General features: G+C 50.8%; 7 protein-coding genes across 7 annotated transcripts in view; 3 read left to right on the top strand and 4 right to left on the bottom strand.

The window, feature by feature from the left end:
- Positions 1–660: 660 nt before the first annotated feature.
- Pmar_PMAR026526 (hypothetical protein) lies at positions 661–1,801 on the bottom strand. Its single transcript, XM_002773230.1, has 5 exons — positions 1,689–1,801; positions 1,494–1,637; positions 1,329–1,447; positions 1,149–1,282; positions 661–1,093 (listed from the first exon to the last, which is right to left on the bottom strand). Exons 1-5 carry the CDS (start codon positions 1,741–1,743, stop codon positions 931–933), a joined length of 615 nt encoding a protein of 204 aa, XP_002773276.1. The 5' UTR covers positions 1,744–1,801; the 3' UTR covers positions 661–930.
- Positions 1,802–2,058: 257 nt separating this feature from the next.
- On the bottom strand, positions 2,059–2,506 carry Pmar_PMAR026525 (conserved hypothetical protein; the record flags this gene model as incomplete). The annotated part of the gene is made up of 3 exons (XM_002773229.1): positions 2,059–2,130; positions 2,169–2,327; positions 2,411–2,506. 3 exons carry the CDS (start codon positions 2,504–2,506, stop codon positions 2,059–2,061), a joined length of 327 nt encoding a protein of 108 aa, XP_002773275.1.
- A 308-nt stretch (positions 2,507–2,814) lies between these two features.
- Pmar_PMAR026524 (Be158, putative) lies at positions 2,815–5,480 on the top strand. The gene is made up of 2 exons (XM_002773228.1): positions 2,815–4,256; positions 4,304–5,480. The coding sequence occupies exons 1-2, from the start codon at positions 2,838–2,840 to the stop codon at positions 5,366–5,368; spliced, it is 2,484 nt and encodes an 827-aa protein (XP_002773274.1). The 5' UTR covers positions 2,815–2,837; the 3' UTR covers positions 5,369–5,480.
- An 82-nt stretch (positions 5,481–5,562) lies between these two features.
- Pmar_PMAR026523 (Calcium-dependent protein kinase, putative) lies at positions 5,563–7,539 on the top strand (the record flags this gene model as incomplete). The annotated part of the gene is made up of 11 exons (XM_002773227.1): positions 5,563–5,671; positions 5,709–5,818; positions 5,867–5,960; positions 6,003–6,121; positions 6,172–6,305; positions 6,348–6,422; positions 6,552–6,719; positions 6,768–6,900; positions 6,983–7,103; positions 7,150–7,273; positions 7,317–7,539. 11 exons carry the CDS (start codon positions 5,563–5,565, stop codon positions 7,537–7,539), a joined length of 1,410 nt encoding a protein of 469 aa, XP_002773273.1.
- Positions 7,540–11,567: 4,028 nt separating this feature from the next.
- Pmar_PMAR026522 (hypothetical protein) lies at positions 11,568–12,922 on the bottom strand (the record flags this gene model as incomplete). The annotated part of the gene is made up of 5 exons (XM_002773226.1): positions 11,568–11,595; positions 11,833–11,955; positions 11,988–12,512; positions 12,560–12,762; positions 12,821–12,922. 5 exons carry the CDS (start codon positions 12,920–12,922, stop codon positions 11,568–11,570), a joined length of 981 nt encoding a protein of 326 aa, XP_002773272.1.
- Positions 12,923–13,529: 607 nt separating this feature from the next.
- On the top strand, positions 13,530–14,808 carry Pmar_PMAR026521 (hypothetical protein; the record flags this gene model as incomplete). The annotated part of the gene is made up of 7 exons (XM_002773225.1): positions 13,530–13,622; positions 13,664–13,817; positions 13,861–14,139; positions 14,189–14,276; positions 14,324–14,420; positions 14,507–14,589; positions 14,637–14,808. 7 exons carry the CDS (start codon positions 13,530–13,532, stop codon positions 14,806–14,808), a joined length of 966 nt encoding a protein of 321 aa, XP_002773271.1.
- Positions 14,809–15,472: 664 nt separating this feature from the next.
- Pmar_PMAR026520 (transport protein, putative) overlaps positions 15,473–17,663 on the bottom strand; it is a gene marked incomplete at its 5' end in the record, with an annotated part of 3,077 nt that continues 886 nt past the window's right edge. Inside the window, 12 exons of the mRNA XM_002773224.1 lie at positions 15,473–15,613; positions 15,667–15,795; positions 15,849–15,996; positions 16,044–16,127; positions 16,169–16,240; positions 16,286–16,401; positions 16,457–16,559; positions 16,607–16,696; positions 16,754–16,913; positions 16,962–17,064; positions 17,138–17,218; positions 17,267–17,630. Coding sequence (XP_002773270.1) covers positions 15,545–15,613; positions 15,667–15,795; positions 15,849–15,996; positions 16,044–16,127; positions 16,169–16,240; positions 16,286–16,401; positions 16,457–16,559; positions 16,607–16,696; positions 16,754–16,913; positions 16,962–17,064; positions 17,138–17,218; positions 17,267–17,630 — 1,519 coding nt within the window. The 3' untranslated portion in view covers positions 15,473–15,544. The remainder of the gene's footprint in view (positions 15,614–15,666; positions 15,796–15,848; positions 15,997–16,043; positions 16,128–16,168; positions 16,241–16,285; positions 16,402–16,456; positions 16,560–16,606; positions 16,697–16,753; positions 16,914–16,961; positions 17,065–17,137; positions 17,219–17,266; positions 17,631–17,663) is intronic.

Below are 17,663 nucleotides of genomic sequence, written 5' to 3'. Positions count from 1 at the left end.
TAAAGCGACCCTCATTCCTAGTCACTGTAAAGGGCGATACTACGGGAATAATTATGCGGGGAAGGTCCAGAACAGTAGCAGAGGATGATAACTCGCATGAATGCAACGGAGACGGTAGGGCAGCAGCTGACTGTGTATTAGCAGAAGCATGAGATCCCAGACAGCCAGCAACCATTGCCAAGTCCGAGCGACACGAGATATCGAGGCTATGTTACAAGTAAGACGCTGAATAATAAGTTGACTTCTAACATGTGAGGACACCTCGGAGAGAGAGCTACTGCTGAATCTTGGCATAGGGAGAGCCAAGCGGAAGACGATAACGATTAGACAATAAGTAGTATTTTGCGGCGGTATTGTCAATGTGGTTATCGAACAGTAGAGGAGACCCTCTCAACAAGGAGGTAATTGAGAGGATACTGGACAGAGCACCTGGCAGTGTTGGGTCGGTATAACAGTGATAGTAGTGATCATCTCCGAGGGCATCTATACTTGGGACGCAGTTGCAGCGATAAGAGATATATGTAGACCAGCAAGACTAATAACAATTACAGGCTCAAGAGTTGTAGGTAAAGACAAAGCCATCCGTGATGCGACGACGGTGACGTTGATAACACTCTACCATTGCAATGGTGGGATCCAGGGCGGCATGCTATAGTTCCTGATAGCTGCACTGAATATATTGATCACCACTGCTATGATGAGTGTGATGAAGAATGATACATACTACTAAACTGGATGGTAACACATGTAGAGACAGCTTGCTAGTGTACCAAAGTAGTATACTCTTTCATACCATTAATAAGGCTACCAAAAACAGACGAGAGCGACATGAATACAAGCATCAACAATAGTGACCTCTGTTGTATGAACATGTATCGTTCACACACTTCCTCCTCCTTCTCCTCCACTAGATAATATAGAACGCCTCGTTCAACAAAAATAACGAGGGCATTCACAACGATGGACAAGAGACGGCTTCTTAGGCAGCTTGTGAAGACTTGTTGATCTAGTCTTATAAAGATAGTCGACGTCAATGTTATAGTCTACCCCAATCTCATTATCACCAATTGCCGCTCCAACAGCGCGCATAAAACTGACCGAAGAGTGCGGATGATGATGATTATGAAACAATGATGAGATAAGCTTACGTTGAGACATGATGACAACCACCGGGCGTGTTACACTGTAGATCAAAACACAGTGCACGTTTGCCAACCTCAACCGCCCAGCTTTTACCATCTGCAAATACTGTTACCTTCATATTTCTATTGAGCTCAAGTATCTGAAACAACATCAGTTGATGGAGGAGTGGTATGACCAAGAAATACCTCAGAAGGGTTCCGATCGCCCTTCCGAACGTAACAAAGGATGGCCGCCTTATCCGCTGGTATAACACACCAGCGCAAGCTCCAACGCTTCAAATGCAAGCTCTCCTTCCACAACAAACCTGACGAACTCCCATGAGGCAAAGACCAGACGACTTACGTTAGTACCTTCAAAAAGTGGAGGATCGCCACCAGGGCACTTGATGACCGTATCCAAATCACTGGCCCAGCTAACAGTACGAGATTTGCGAGCCATGACCTCGGATGGGGTGCGATCCCGACTGCCGCCACAACAACTGGGGGCTCTGTAGCCTACTCGTGGGAACAATAAGGAAGTCGGAAAGAATGTGGGGGTAGTAGTACTATTCTCAGAAGCAGTTGCAGTCGAATTGGAAAGCCAACTTGAAGAGCGAAACATGGTGCGATACGGCGAAGGTGAAATTGGATGAAATTTTGAATGCGGTGAGAGCGACGCTGAAAAGACAAGTAGTGCCTCTAGCAGAAGGCCGATCGACGCAAAACAACCAAGTAAGGAGAGAATAACAATTTTCCGCAAATGATCAAGCAAAAAAATACGCATGTCTGTAGAGATCTCTTCACAAGGTCACTGATGACAGTCGAGATGAAGCCACAGTATGTAGCGCTTCGTCGACTGATGTACGAGGAGAAGGCGATTCTGAAGGACCTGACAATAGGTTGAATAGAACCCAAAGGAAGCCCTCAGCAGACGGACTTAGTCCTCATCCTCGTCTTCATCGGGAGTATGGGGATGCCTCACTGGCGGCTTTTCACGGTAGCGAGGGGGCTAGAAAGGGCATAAAGAATGGCAACGTACGGGCTCACATTAGGAGGGTTCTTGCTGAGCAAGACAGTTTGGGCAAAACGTTGGCCGCTGAATACACCAACGAGAGCAGCACCAGTGACCAGCACCCAGACTTTGGGACTCAGGGAGTAACGGATGGTCTGCATGTTGGTGTGGAAGAGGATACCAGTGCCGGGGGGCTGAACAACGATTACAACAGCATCGAGAGAAGAGGTCAGGTCGTGACCACACCGGGGAGACACAGTTGTTCTTGGTGGCTTACGGAGCGTGGTACGGCCACTCCCAGACGTGGGGGTCTCGGCCTAGTCCACTTATAGACTGCGGCTTCTATTTGACTGCGAACCGCCTGTAGAGCCATGCAGGGGTAGAACTTATGACGCGGCAGTTGGGGAACGCACAATCACAGGTTGTCACCAAAAGTCGACTTGGTCGTCTTGAGAATCTAGCTATTCTCTTCCTCCCGTCGGAGACGGTGTCGCTGTCTACTTCGAATCATCTGACTCAGATGATCTGAGTGACATGCCAGATGAAGGCATGTTCTCTGGCGTCTGCGCATGAACTACCATTGGGATGGTCGGCCCTGGTATTGAAATTCGAAGTTGATCTCCAAAGTGGAAAAATGAAAACGGTTTTTTTACCGAGTTGCATATGTATTGTTTATTTCTCAGCTCGTTTCCGCCTCTCCCAAGATGTCGGAGGAGCACCTCGCGGCGACTTCCAGTGATGGTACCATCGCATGTCAGACCCCGCCTGCCTGGGTCAACGGTTCTCTAACTGGGCTTGGGCCCTTACTAGTCGACCACGGCTGCCAGACCATGACCGGTGTGCTCAAGAGAGGTCCCAAGGTCGGTCCAGGTGAGGTGAGTAAAGTTGCCAAAGCCCGAGATATCAACGCTGGCTACTATCCGGAAGTACGGATCATTCCATTGAGGGCGAAGGACTATACATATACGATCCCAGCTGAAGGAGGGTTGGATGCTGACCGTCATAAAATGAAGAACGATGCCGCTAAAAGTAAGACGGCACAGAAGACCAAGTCGACTGAGAAGACAAAGTCGGCCGAGAAGACTAAGTCATTGGAAAAGGTAAAGGCAGTTCCTGACGAGGCAACACTAGTCACCGAGAGTGTGGCTCTTGAGCAGCCGACTTCGCCCAAGAAGTCCGCATCTGAGGAGGTGAAGGTTCCCAAAGTGTCTACTCCCCGAAAAGATGTCATCATGTCTGAGATGAGTGCATTGGACATCCTTCGTGGTGCTGAGGCCGCGCAGCCTCATACCTCTACCGTCATGCCCGAGGCTGTATCACTCGAGGAGGCGCCACAGACGAGTCCATCATCTACTGCTGAGCGGCCAAGTGAAGTGAGGCAGGCGGAGCTTGAGGCAACAATCGAAGACGATGATTCTTCTTCCTCTGGTGGGGAGGCCGACTATATATTCAAGCTTCCCACGTTCGGCGATGATGATGACGATGACAATAATAGTGAGGCGGATGTCGAGATGTCGGCGACTGAGGAAGTTGAATATCTCACTACTCCGGCGGCAGTAGCACCCGAGCCTGTTAAGGTGAGTACACCACAGAAAAAAGCTTCTCCTACTAAGGCCCCTGCAGTGGAGCCTGTGGAATCTGCTGTTGTTGTGTCGTCCCCTCGGAAAACGGTCGTGCCTGCTACGGAGAGTAGTAATTGGTTGCTCAACGACGATAGCAGCGACTCCAGCGATTCTGAGGAGCAGTTTTTATTCGAGGAAGCCGCGTCGAAGGCAATGGCGATGACTGAAGGTAAACCGGTTGGGGTTGTCGCAGTGAGTGAGGGAAAACCAGCTGAAGAGAAGACAGCGACGGAGAAAGCCGTGATGGAGGATGAGCCGGATGAATCAGTTGGGAAGGTGAAAGCAGCGACCAAGCATGAACCGGTCGAGCATCTTGAGGAGGTGGGAAAGGATAAGTCGGTTGAAGATGCTGAGGAAGAGCCGCCAGTTAAGAAGCGCAAGAAGTCTCCCAAGAAGAGTAAACCGGCGAAGGAGGCACCGACCTCATCTACTGTCCCCGAGCCTGTACGGAAGAAGCTTAGTACGCCTAAGAAGTCCCGAAGGAATTCGATGGAGACTAGGGTGAGTTTGGGAAGTATTCGTGAGGTAGAAAGTTGTTTTATCGGCAGGCTCCTGATTCGACTCCTCTGGCCACTGCTGGCGGCCCGAGCAAAACCGATTCGGTCAGTTCCGAAGACTTCGGCGTTGTTATTCCAGAGTTCGGCGGAGATGCTGATGACGAGGCGCCTGCGTCGGCTGCTGAGGTGGTGAAGAAGACTGCACACGGTGCTGATAAGACGACTTTGGCCAAGGCTACTGAGCGAGTTGCACATGCAGCTAAGAACGAACAGGAGAAGGTTGACGGTGAAACGTCTCCAGTGCCTTCTGGAAGATCCTCTAGGAAGTCGACCGGGCCCACTATGGGTACTGTGGTGTCTGTTGAAGTCGGCAATTTGAAGGGGCATACGCCGCAAACCCTGTTCGAAGCCTTGGTGAAGAGCATCGCCGAGAGCGGAGGCGACAAGTCCCAGCTGGTGGAGGTGTTCTGGCCTAGGAAGTCGCAGTTCGCCTTCCTTAACACCCGAGCGGGCAAGTCGCGAAGGTCGTCATGGATCGCCGAGGGCTCTATCATCGTTGACGGCCAGAAGTGTGAAGTTTGCAAGGTTGAAGAGAAGTCTCAGAAGCATTCGGTTGCGCAGGAAATGAAGGACTCTCGGTCCGACCCGGAGAGACACGCCGGTTGGACCCCTGAAGGCCCTCTCGAGGTGTCCAAGGAAAGCTCGGCGCCGTCGAAGAGTAAGGCGACTAAACGGAAGCGAGAATCAGCAGTGGCCGCCTCGACTGAGACGGTTAGTAAGCCGCAAGTGTATCGGGATGAGAAGGTGTATGAACAAGCAGTGGAGGCGTTACGGTCCACGCAGGGTCTTGTTACCAAGGGCTCGCTCCTGCATAAGGCCGTTGCAGAGCTGCTGAAGAAAAAGGTGCCACATGCTAGTGAGTGTGAATTCGAGTTAAGTCAGGGGCAGGACGAGGTCGACCCCAAGGTCACTATAAGGAAGGCTGACGGATCTTCGGAGGTATGGACGGCTGCGCAAGTGGCCGAAACCACCAAGACGGGTCACAAAGCTTCGTCTAGGATGAGTGCTAAGATGAGGAAGACTCGGCAGGCTTTGAAAAAGCGAGTGAATAAGTAGGTGGTGCAGCTGTAGTTATGTTATCATTAGTTATGTCGAATAGTAGTAGCAATTGTAAGGCGGTGGATAATGCCCCGCTAGTTCCTCGGTATCCTAGTCGAAGTCTCTTGTCATCATACCACTCCTTGAGTTAATTCAATCTTGGGTATTATCAGCCGTGGGGAACAGCCCTTGCCATCCGCGGTGTTTCTCGTATGGTGACGATTCAGCGCTCTGGATTCATCCTCGACAACGAAGGGAAGTTACTCTCGGATTCGTATGATGTCGAGAAGCAGACCCTCGGTCAAGGTGGAGCTGAGCTCGGTAGCTACGCCTGCGAGTAGTCTGGTGAGATGGTCAGGCACTTATGGATCTGTGTCGAAGGCGACTAACAAGTCGACTAAGCTTGTACGTGCTATTAAAACAATACCGAAATCGCATTTGAAGAACGTCGCTCGATTCCGTCAGGAGGTCCGTTGCGTCGTAATGCTTCCGCTCGTGTGAGTTCTCTACTATCAGATTGCTATCATGAAAACTCTCGACCATCCTAACATTGTCAAACTGTTCGAAACATTCGAAGATGCGAAGAATATCTATCTCGTCCTGGAGCTGTGTAAGGCCCTTCATCCCTTCTTGTGGGGACCTCTGTCGTCAGGTACTGGTGGAGAGCTCTTCGACAGAATTATTGACCAGGGTTATTTCACGGAGAGTGGCGCGGCTAGTTTGATGAAACAGATAATTTCAGCGGTGTACTATTGTCATAAAAACAACATCGTAAGATGCAGTCGGATTTGCCGCGAAAGAAATTGTGATTTTTGCTGTAGGTTCATCGAGATTTGAAACCAGAAAACTTTCTTTTCTTAAACGACGCGGAGAATTCCCCCTTGAAAATAATAGATTTCGGCTTAGCTTCCAAGTTTGGGAGCGATGTTCATTTGAAGACTAAGGCTGGCACACCGTGAGATTCACGCTGTGTTTACTTTCCAATGTAGCGGCCTAGGTACTATGTTTCACCCCAAGTTTTGAGAGGCGAATACAACGAGTCCTGCGATCTGTGGAGCTGTGGAGTCATAATGTGATACCGCGTTGGTGAAGGCTAATTTCGGTTGCATCTGGGGTGCGGTTTAACGTTCTTGGAGCCTTTCTGGAAACGCATCGAAGAGCAGCACCGAACGCTTGGGTTGTTATGACTTAATCGATTCAGGTATATCCTCCTCTGCGGCTACCCTCCTTTCCATGGTGATACCGATGCGGAAATTCTGGCTCGAGTGAAGTCAGGAAAGTACACCTTTCCCGACGAGGAATGGAAGCATGTCAGCAATGACGCTAAGGATCTTATACGCAAGCTATTGACGTTCGACCAAGCACAGAGGTAATTACGTGGACTATCGCTACAACCCAGCATGGTAGTTTTTCACAGGTGGACGGCAGAGCAGGCTCTCGGCCATAGATGGATCAAGAACTTGGCGAAGACTGCTGATGGCGATGCTGAAGAGCATCGTAACGTAGTTTCTGGATTGAGGAATTTCCGAGCACAGAACAAGATGAAGAAGGTAGTATCCGAGCTTATTATATGGGATGATGAGCAGCTAGCGATCATGGGGTTTTCCTATACAGTATCCTGCAATTTCTCAGGTCGCGTTAACGGTCATCGCTCAGCAGCTGGCCGAATCGGACATTGAGCGTCTGAAGAAGACCTTCCAGGCTTTGGATGAAAACGGCGATGGCACTTTGACTGTGCAGGAGATCAAAGAAGGTCGGTTGTCGAGATCACAGTGGTATCAGGAAGATGTTTGAAATAGGGATGAGGTCACTGGATGTGTCGCTGCCTGCTGATCTTGAGGAGATAATGAGGGACGTAGACTCTGATGGATCTGGTGCTATAGATTATACCGAGTTTATCGCAGCTACTATTGACAAGAAAACGTGATATGATGTATGTGATAATTTGGCGAGGTTGTATCGACAGGTACATTCAAGAAGATGTGTGTTGGGCCGCGTTTCGGCTGTTCGATCTCGATGGGAATGGGAAGATATCTCAAGACGAGTTGCAGAAGGTTCTCAGTAACGATGACGTCAAGACTGCTCTTGGTCAAGACACTGTGAGGAGGATGATCAGCGAGGTCGACCTGGACGGAGATGGAGAAATAGATTTTGATGAGTTTATGGCTATGATGCGCAGCTCCAATTAGCCACTACCTTAACTTTGGATAACTTCGGTGGACGTGAACTTCTCAGATCTTTGAACCATAGGCGCGCTAAGTGTTTTAGTTTGTTAGTATTTTGATTATTCCCTGTGTGACATACCTGCAGTTGCGTTGAGTTAGTCAGAGACGAATACCACAAAATATGCTAGTTATGCTGAACACGTTGTGATGGAGACATCTTCGCGCTGACCAAATCCAAGTTATGATTTGTGTTAGACAATGACCTTACACGAATGCATAGTTTGTATAATGGGACGGGTACAATGTCCATGATGTGTCGGTGACGGAATGATTGTATCTTGCGTCGTCGCCTTGGTGGTCGTTATTTCAATCCACGCAGGCTTCGTCTATCGAGGTCTCCAACACCGCAGAAAGTCACGTCCAAAAATCCGAGGGGAATCGATGAGAAATCGCGCAGTCGCTCGCTATACCTTCACGGAAAGTTACTAGGAAGACTATTATCTTTCACTATCTTGTCACCGTCTGTGACTCACAGATCTGTGTTATGTGATGATGCCACAGGAGAGTAGTACTCTCACTCATTCTATCAACTATTTCATACCACAAAACCGACGGTCAGACGTGAGTGCAGTCTGTTAGTGATACTACAGGAGCCTACTGTAACACAGGAAGAGAATATGAGAGGAGAAACAACATGCATAATTCGATGGCATTGTGCATGGATGCATAGGATGGGCTATTGACGGCAAAGACAGCCAGAAACTTCTTGGCGACCTCAAGCACCGACATGTTGCTTGTCCGTCGGGCCACCTCTCTCCCGAAGGGTCATTCCTCAAGGCACCTCATTCCCCTTCCCCAGAACGTGCTATACGACCGTGTCCCCGAAGACCATCCTGGACCACTCAATATGGACCCCGTACCATACTGCTCTCCCACACACACTCTTTCTCTCGAGCCAGGCGGCAAACCGAGAGCTGCTGGCAAGTTGGCTGCTTACAAAGTCGACCTACTCAGCCCGGGTAAACCAGCACTCGACTCTTTCGAATACGGCTTATTTCGGTCGCAGGGCTTAAATCCGTCTCTCCCAGAAAACTGGGTCCGGACCATTTCCTCTGCAATGAGATCCATCCAACCTTCCCTCCTCGTGCCGCTCATCTGAGCTCCCAAATGATATGTCCAACCCGACTAGGGCTGTTCCCGAAACTTTGCTGTTGAACGCGTGGTCTGAATAAAGACCCTGCGAATGTCAATCTGTCACGGTGCCTGTCCGGCCAGTGACATCTGTGTCTTCACTTTAATAGTGCTAAATTAGTATACTTGTCCGCGAATACTGCCAAGATCATATGGAGGGGACTCCACTGGCAATAAAAGGGTGACCAGCAGGGGCTACCGGGCCAGTAGCAACAGGCTCAGTATCAACACCTTCAAAGACTATTGATCTGCCAGTGGGCATAACGACAATGGCTAGACGGCTCTAGCTCCTATAGGAAAGCCTGTGAAAAATGTAAGTCCGAATTCCACATGACTGAACGCAAAGCTTAACAGCACGCATAGGATCGATCGGCAGTAGCATGAGTAGTAACCATGCTGCACACAGGATGGACATGTCATCTTAGGTCTTCTCCGTCACGCGCCACGAAACTCTGTCTTCAGAACTGTTATTACATGGCAAGGGAAGGGGACACGCCTCGGCTGCCATCTCGGAAACATAGATGGAATGATTGATCAATAAAGCTTCGTTTGGAAAGTAATAGTACAAGTCACTGAAACAACAGTCGAGCCGGAGGTAGGCAAGTCGGAGGTCTAAGGAAACAACAAGTGCCAGCGCCGGGACTACTTAGTCTACTACGAAAGACTCGCAGTCGGGCGTAGCAGTAGATCATATAGGGGGTCTCCAAGACCCTTCCGTGTTGATCTCTATAGAGTCGATACCCGACGTCCCAGAGCTAGGAGTGAAGTCCTGATGAACTCCTAGGGCCCTTTTCTCGACCCAAGCAGCCGACCTGTATGCGGGGGATGGTCACGCTACCGCCGGCTCCGTTCATTTGAAGGCCATTGCCGTTGAAGATGTTCAGATGATAGTGTCTATGACCAACACTACTACATTACTATGGAGGACGGGCTGACCTTATGTCCACTGGGCAAACATGGATAAGCTGATGGATTTGCGAGCCACAACAGGGGCACTCTTGGAGCTGCAGTGCTAGAGTGCCTAAGACCAGCAGATGATTTCAGTCTCGAGGCACTCCCTCCCCTAGGACAGCTGTAGCAGGCCAGCATGTGGCCACATGGAGCCAGGGCACAGCTAGACTCCCCCATCTGGCAGATCAAACACACTCGGCCGAACCTACACCGCATGGTCTCGACGCAGCTGAGGTGGGGGGGCCTTACCCCGAGGAGCCATACTCATGACCCATCCTGTCATGGTAGTCCATAGGGCCCCCGATGGTACCAGAGCGATCGGAAGTATCGCAGTAAGGCACTCCACTGCTCGGACTCGCGCCGCTCACAGTCGACATCGATCCGCGACGGCCACCAAAGATTGCCTTTTCGTATTCGTCTTTGATAGCCTGTGAAGGTGGATTCAGAAGACCCACACCGCAACGACCACGCCGCCACAGGCAATGTTCATTCATATCGCAAAATAACAACACCCAAAACGGACTCGTAGTGCCAGAAAAAGCTCAGCTACGACACTACTTGAGAACCACAATCGACCCTCCTTTTCTGTAGAGTCGCTGGAGAGGCCGAGCGAACCCATGGTAAACCTCCAGCCGACCTGGATTTCCCGTTCAGTCTCCACCCTCTGCCGGCCTTCCCTACTCCTTCCACCAGAAGTCCTACTAGAGGTCGACACTTTCCGATGGGGCTTCGGTAGGGCAGGGGCTGTCGGAGGACGGAGGGCTCCGGCGTGAGCAGTCGCGAAGGCCTCGCACTGCCTGAGATGCCCTCGTACATCGTAAGGGTCATGCAATGCCTACTGCTTCTCGTCTCCTCCACTCACCACAGACTGACAAATAGCAGACGAAACCAAGTGCGTCTCGCATTGGGACCACTTCATAAAAGGGCTACCACAGCCAGGACAGGCGTACCTGACCACCGGGCTTGGCCACATCCACTCAGGAGGCGGGAGGTCTCACGGAGCGCTAGCCCACATGGCTTGTTCCTCGGGAGTCAGCAAATGGCAGGTGGGCGGCGGCGGTGGGAGAGCCTTCTTATATGGTGACCGTTGTTGGGAAGGGACAGTGATCGGTGGACCGGTTGGAGGGGGGAGGAGACCACCCCCATGGTGGAGTTTGCTCGGGGGGAAGCCGTTCGGAACGCTACCGGCCTGGGGAAGTGAAAGAAAAATGCGACATCGTAGTGTTGGAATATATGTTCGCTTTCATCAGCTGAGCTCAGGAGTTTCCTCGGGAATCTAGAAGTTCACACACGACTGCGAGTAGAAGTGTACAGCAAGCAATGAAAATTAAGCTCCGTAATTTTCTGTTTATTTTAATATCGCCACCAACAAATGTAGTTGACCATAAGAAATGCAGTCTTAGGCGGCGTGAGATCACCCGTGGGATAGGGAGGATCGGCGATCGGTGAGTGCCCTGGGAAGGCCTATAGGTGTTCGGCTCCCGACCTTGTCCACTACGGCCACGGCCAACCAGTGACCCCCGAGAGTAATTCCCTTTGCCTCCTGAAGGCCGCTGGTGAGATTGGTGGAGCATGGTTTCTAGTGACCAGATGCTAAGACGGATATTTGAAGGTTACTCTCGCCGTCCGAGCAGAGCCCCACGTCTACTCGAAAACTCAATTTCAGCACAATTTGCGAGTCAGCTCCTACCACCAGTGAGCAACAGGCCCCTTTGACTCACGGCCTATGAATCGCCAGACCTATCAAGAACCATGCCGCCTTCACAGTCTCTTTATACACAGTTGTTCTAAGTGCGCTTGAAAATGACAATGCTATTGGATAAGAGCACGTCAGGAACAACACTATGATCCACTCGGTAAAACTGTACGATCGACTTCAAGGCTCAAATACCACCTTGCAGTATAAGCAATTAAGCGGTTCCCTCCGCTGCCACTATGCTAACCAACACAACATGTACGTTGGTAATGTACGACATGAGCACAGTCATGGCCATGAACAGCAACTCCATCAACTGTCGATCACCAAGGGTCGCATCCTTGGCCCAGGAGGGATATCCAAGGGCGACGAAAGAGCGAACATAACCGTCGTTGGCCGCTGCGGTGCGAGAGGGACCATCGGGGAGTACACCACTGGATTAGGCACGAGCTGCGGCCGGACCGCAGGTGGCATACTACTGAGGCCACCAGCACACTGGACAGGGTAGGACACCGCTGGTGGTAGGGTAGGAAGGCAAGCCATCGAGGGGGAATGATGCAGTACCCTCCTCTCCAGTGGGTCTGGGGTTGCCATGGGCAACACTGCGGCCGACGAAGTCACCGACAGGACCGACCGATCCGGCCTGCCCTGAGCCACTTGCCGTCGGTCCATGAGCATTCCCTTCGTCTCCTCCTCGGTCACCTCCCCAATGCCCTCCAGCGAGGAACCAGCATGGGACTTGTCCAGTGGAGGTGCTCCTAGGGACCGTTTGGCAGTCCCGGTGTACGATTTGGTATCATAATAGAACCTTTCGGGTCCAACCATTTCACTTCGACTACCCTGAAGGCTAGCAGTAGAGACCGACCCACTCCGCCTGTCGGGAGTCTTGAGATTCCGGGTCGACTGAGATAGCCGGTTCGAGATTAGTACAGAATGAGTGGTCATTCCAGGGACGTATGATTTCTCTTTTTTCGATCCGCGGACATCCGCTGCAGTTCGGTCGCAAATTTGTGAGAGGTCGAGCGTCCCGGCGCTCGGCTGCGCCTCCATAACGGCAGCCTCCGACCGCCTCCTGAAATTCCTCCTGCCTTGGCTGCTGGATCGTCTACGGTGCTCGTAATACAGCCGGGCCGGACCAGCACTCTCTGCCTCGGGAGCACTAAAAGGAGACCACTCCCGAGTGTACCTGGCCACAACCGAGCTCACCTGGACCCCCTCCCCCTCGGCCCGGAACTGTCCGTCAGAGTTGGCCGAGTTCCACTGCTGAGATTCTGTTCCAACGCAGCCAGTCGCGATATGACAGCATGTACCGACAGGCCGGCCTTCTCAGCCAGAGCTGGGACGGCCTCCTGGGCGAAGACCTCGAAGGGGAACTTCATCCCTTTCACTTCAAACTCTCGTCGCTGTACCTAGTAATGAGGAATTTCCAGAGCTGACTCGACACGCATTTCTTCGAGCCCGTATTACATCAACATAGACCAGATCGGCATCCACTGAGGTGAGGGGGGCCCCCGCAGAGTCGACCAGCCCCGCCTGGTGGCACATCTTGGCCCACTGCGTGCCCGACATCCCGTTCGGGCCCGAGAACTGTGCGAAGACTTTTTTCAGGACTCTACTGGGCGAGAGAGAGGTCCCGAGAGGCTGCCTGTTCGCTGCTATCCCAGGCTGGCCTTTATGCGATATACGGGTGTTGAATTGAGGGTAAAACATTTGAAAAAATCTTCTGTTGATTTCGACCGCTCAGTTGAGAGTTTTCTTGCAATTTGCACGAAAAACTCTTCAAGTTACCGCGCACATCTGTGGACACCCTTGACAGTTTCTCTACTACTAGTCGTGTTGCTCTCGCGTTTCAGGAAGACTAATGGCGGTCAATGAAACTAATTCGATTCATGACTGAGCTCTCGGCAAGGCTGAGCAGAGTTACAGGGGGAGTTGATACCGACTATAGAGTACGTGGTGAAAAATAGGATGATTGAGCGACACTATGGAAATGCCATCTGGTCCACAGCTCATGTACGTACGAGTAGGAATAACGCTATCAGCCTCATGTTTGATACCAGTTTCTGACTAGTGTTTGAAACAAAAGTCGGTTCACAATAGAAACTCTTTGTTTCTATGCCCATCAGTGTGGTTGGAGTATAGAGTATGTCAATGGTGTGCGCAGTGATGATACCTTATGTCTAGTCCAGGGAGACTGATATCACAAATCGACGGTGTGGTCTACGTGGATGAGGTGGCCCCTATGGGCAGTGCTGGCATCGACACCGAGGTAGGACCCTTGGGCCGAGATTTTCGCGAGATATTTTCTAGGTGAATTCGTCCTCCTCAAAAAGCCGGACAGTTGATACTCAGCAGCTCATACGGCCCGCCCGTCAGCACTTTTCCGATGGAGAAATTCGTCTGCTGGTCGACATGGCCATCGACAACAGGGAAATCTTACGTTCTCGAGAAGAGGGAAGTGTTAGTGAGACCTTTATGGAGCATCAACGGCCCATACGTCCTTTCAGCGTTACGCGATCAGCTATACCATAACATAGCAGCTGCGATGTCCGGACTGAATCCCGAGGCGGCCCCGAAGACTGCAGGCCAGATAAGGAAGAAACTGGACCAGATGATATCGAAGGCTAGGAAGCTCTTGGACGAGCACCAAGAGGTCGGCTTTATTCGCCAGAAGGTCCCACCAATGCTGATGAGACTCGCCAATGAGTATGTGATGTGGGCCCAAAAGCATTGGCCTAGATATTCGGACCTTCTACCTTGGCAGGGACATGATAACACAGTGCAAGGTGAGCATATCCTGGGAGACTCTTTACCCTGTATAGTCCGTTCGTGTAGACCCGAATGGGATGTATAATTTGTCACCAACGGCTCTCGTCCATCCGAGCTTCAAGGACACACAAGCTGTGGGTGATCCTCCACGCGGGTGAATGACAACGAGGAGGGTCTAGTGTAGCCTCTTGTGTGGTGCAGTCCGACTATTAACACTCCTGGTGATGGGTTGGAGACCACTATGATCGGTCTTCAGAAAGACCTAGCACGATTAGATTGCGAACTGCTGTCTGAGAAGGTAGCCAACGGAAATTCGAGGTGTTTCGCAGTCCTTCCATCCACATCAATTTGCTCATGCAAATGCCAAGGATCACCTTATGGCAGATTCTATTGGTCAATGCGGAGGTGATCAACTTGAGAACTCAACTGTTGAGACGTCGTCGTATGGAAATGCCCGAGGGCCCAGAGTGAGCTGAAGAAGTGGCCCAGCGGTGGCATGGTCCGCCCTTGTCAGTCCTGCATTGGAGTTCGCGACTTCATTCGGTGCTTGTCCTGAATCCGAGTCGGTACTGACAGAAAGCGCTATGGCGAAGGCCGTCCAGTTGGCCGCTAAGGCCGTTGAGGAACTTCAGGAACATCAGGCTCAAATGAACGCTGCCGCCATGATTGCTGCCCAGGCTAGATGATCTTACGTACTCTCATCCTCTGATACTACTCGAACTAGATTTTTTCTAACAATCTTTGCAAGATATGATTCGATCTTTTTTCAGTGTTGCGTTTGTTAATGAAATATTTACATGGTGACCCGCCAGAGAGAATCTCAAGAGGGCTCAAGATGAGCGACAACCGAAACCCACATTGATCACTGAAAATTTAACGACTGGGGCTCGTTCAATTTCTAGGCTCCGAGTTCCAAATTCCAAGTTCAGAATTTCTGTGAACAAATTTCGAGCGGCACTCTGTTCATGTGTGAAAGGGTGCAATTTGCTATGGAGATTTTCCCTTCGTCTCGATATATTGTCGGAGTTGCAATATCGTTGTTGAGAGAACAAATAGTTACATAACTTTCCAACACTTTCTCTCTTTGCTTCTGAAGACACAATTTCAGTAGAGATGCTACGCACTGAATTCATGGGAAGTGGCCACGGCTTCCGGTTGTCGTGTTGGTGAGGGAATACAAGCCTAGGAATAGATCGAAATAGTGGCACATGCAAGCGTCTGGATTCTCCCTACACGTGCCGATCCCACAATTCTGATCGCCATACATATACAAACTTCGTTACCGTAACAGTGCCAGTCGAATACTCCTCCGGGGCATTGCTATGACATCAACACAAATCATCAAGTACGGTCGTACCAGGAAACCACTATGATAAAATTTAACGGTAACAGTTGGCAGGTTGTTAAGCATAATGGCATCGACTACGACTGTACAGCGAGTTTGATCAAGCACTCAATGAACTTCTGCAAGCTCACATCATCAGTGAGTACCTGAGTGAAGTACACATCAGAGCTCCACGAAGACTCTCGAGGAAATATCTCACCACAGAACCGTCATAGTTGCCGTCCCCGAACCCTCCAGATGCCGAGTTCTGAGTGACCGACGGGTTAACCTTGGACGTAAGGAAACGGGCCTGGGAGCCACCCTGGCTCGTCTGGACGAACTTAGGCACCTACAGTCAACAGAATTGGCAATCAAAGTTGCCTTGAAAACACGAGCACTTACCGGGAATCTATCGTTGAGGATCGCCTTGGCGTCCTGCTCAGGGGCGGCCAGTAGCTGGCGGAAGTTAGCGTATTCCTCTTTATCCTGGTAGCCTGCCTCAAACCAGGCTTGGATAGTCTCTCCTCTCCAAATCACCACATGGAAGTAACTGAAGACCACCACTATAGGCGGCCATTCCAGACGGCCAAGACTCACGAATCCAGCAATAGGATAACATTGGGCTTCAACGATGTAGAATCCAAGAGGACCGGTTGCGGCGGACCTTCCTCGAATGAATACCTACAAGCCGATTTCGCTCCTGATAACAGCACTAGGCTTACTGTAAGAGCGCAGGCTGGATCATCACTAGAGAGTTGTTAGTATTCTCACGCATGAGGATAGTACGATAATACCTAGAAGGGAAGAAGTGGGGGAGTGACCCCGAAGGACGAACCTACGCAGTCTCATCGGGTGATGCGTTGAAGGTTTGTAGGAAGGAGGATCGTCTGAGATGGTAGATCAACTGGGGATAGATGGTGAACTCCTTCGCCAAACGGAAAGAATTCGGTTCGTCCTACAACACAATGAGAGCCCCTGATATCCTCGCGAGAGGATGCGCCGAATCTCACCTTCCTATAATCAGCGAACCGAGCGATCAGCCGAATGAGCATACGATCGACCCATCGCATGACATCCAGCGGATCTTCCGTCTCGCATTTGGTCACCGCAAACCTGAGATGGAGCACAGAGTCGTCGGTTGGAGGGACACTAGACGTTACCTCGTCATAAGAACTGCGGCCGCCTCCTGGTCGAATCCTGTGGCGATATCAGATATTTGGTCAGCATAGCGCGTGGACACCGTAGTAACTCTAAGAATAAGGAGAACAGGACCTCCCACAAGCGGACTTGAGCGCCTTCAACATTACCGCAAACGCCTCCGCCCACTTGGATGGTTATACAGTGTTTGGAACTGTAAGTAACTCTGACGTGGTCCACCACCCGATGCTGCCTGGGTTGCTGTCGGCTCGAAGTAGAATGCATAGGTTGTATTCTTGTCTAAGCCACCCATCGTCCACTGAGTCGTGCCTGCCAGAAAAGAGCATTTCCCGACTTGGTAGCAGTAGAGCTCCTCACCTGATTCGCCGATTTCAGTTTCCGCCACTGATGCGGTCTTCTTGCCAGCACTCGAGCATGCACCGATGCAACCACAGCACTTGAACTCCCTCGATGTGAGCACCTACCCAGAGTGCAAGCGTCCGATTTCCGGTTGGCTGGGCGTAGGTTAGGGAGAAACGATAGGAGTGTATTACATCAATCTTGGAGTTGAACCCCATTTGGAGGTACCCATCCTGGTCGAGCTCGAACATCTTCTGGAACGACGCTTTGAAGACCTAACCATGATGGAATCAATCAACGACCAACTAAGGAGTAATTATTACGTGCATGGAGAAACTGTCGCTGAGGACCACGGCGCCACCAGTCTTCTCGCTGACCACCTTCATCTCGTACAGCCCCACTTGATCCAGATTACAGGCCAGAATGTCAACCGCCATACCCGCGTGGACGGCTCGAGTGGCAATGCTGTTGTAGTACTTCATCGCCGCCTTGGTATATCTGATATTCGTGTGAGGCAAACTACAACGGGAATTACTAACAATAAAATTTAATGATGAAGATTTATTTAATGATTTATGATGGACTTCGAGAGGGATGAGCGTATAAGTAAATATAATTAGAAATCCTCGCCCGACATTACCTCGCGTTCTTCTCCTCCTGCTGAAGGTCCACATGTGATCGGATCGGCTCCGACATATCAGTTCCAACAACCATGCCGGG

Source organism: Perkinsus marinus (genome assembly GCF_000006405.1).
Source record: "Perkinsus marinus ATCC 50983 genomic scaffold scf_1104296959216, whole genome shotgun sequence".
NCBI classification, from domain to species: Eukaryota; Perkinsozoa; order Perkinsida; family Perkinsidae; genus Perkinsus; species Perkinsus marinus.
This window is presented reverse-complemented; position numbering and strand designations above follow the sequence as displayed.

Coding starts and splice junctions, on each gene's coding strand:
- Pmar_PMAR026526 (XM_002773230.1), bottom strand. CDS start 1,743: ATGTTTCGCTCTTCAAGTTGGCTTTCCAATTCGACTGCAACTGCTTCT. Junction 1,638..1,688: donor TGCAACTGCTTCTGAGAATA/GTACTACTACCC, acceptor TCCCACGAGTAG/GCTACAGAGCCCCCAGTTGT. Junction 1,094..1,148: donor GGTTGTCATCATGTCTCAAC/GTAAGCTTATCT, acceptor CTCTTCGGTCAG/TTTTATGCGCGCTGTTGGAG.
- Pmar_PMAR026524 (XM_002773228.1), top strand. CDS start 2,838: ATGTCGGAGGAGCACCTCGCGGCGACTTCCAGTGATGGTACCATCGCA. Junction 4,257..4,303: donor GGAATTCGATGGAGACTAGG/GTGAGTTTGGGA, acceptor TTTTATCGGCAG/GCTCCTGATTCGACTCCTCT.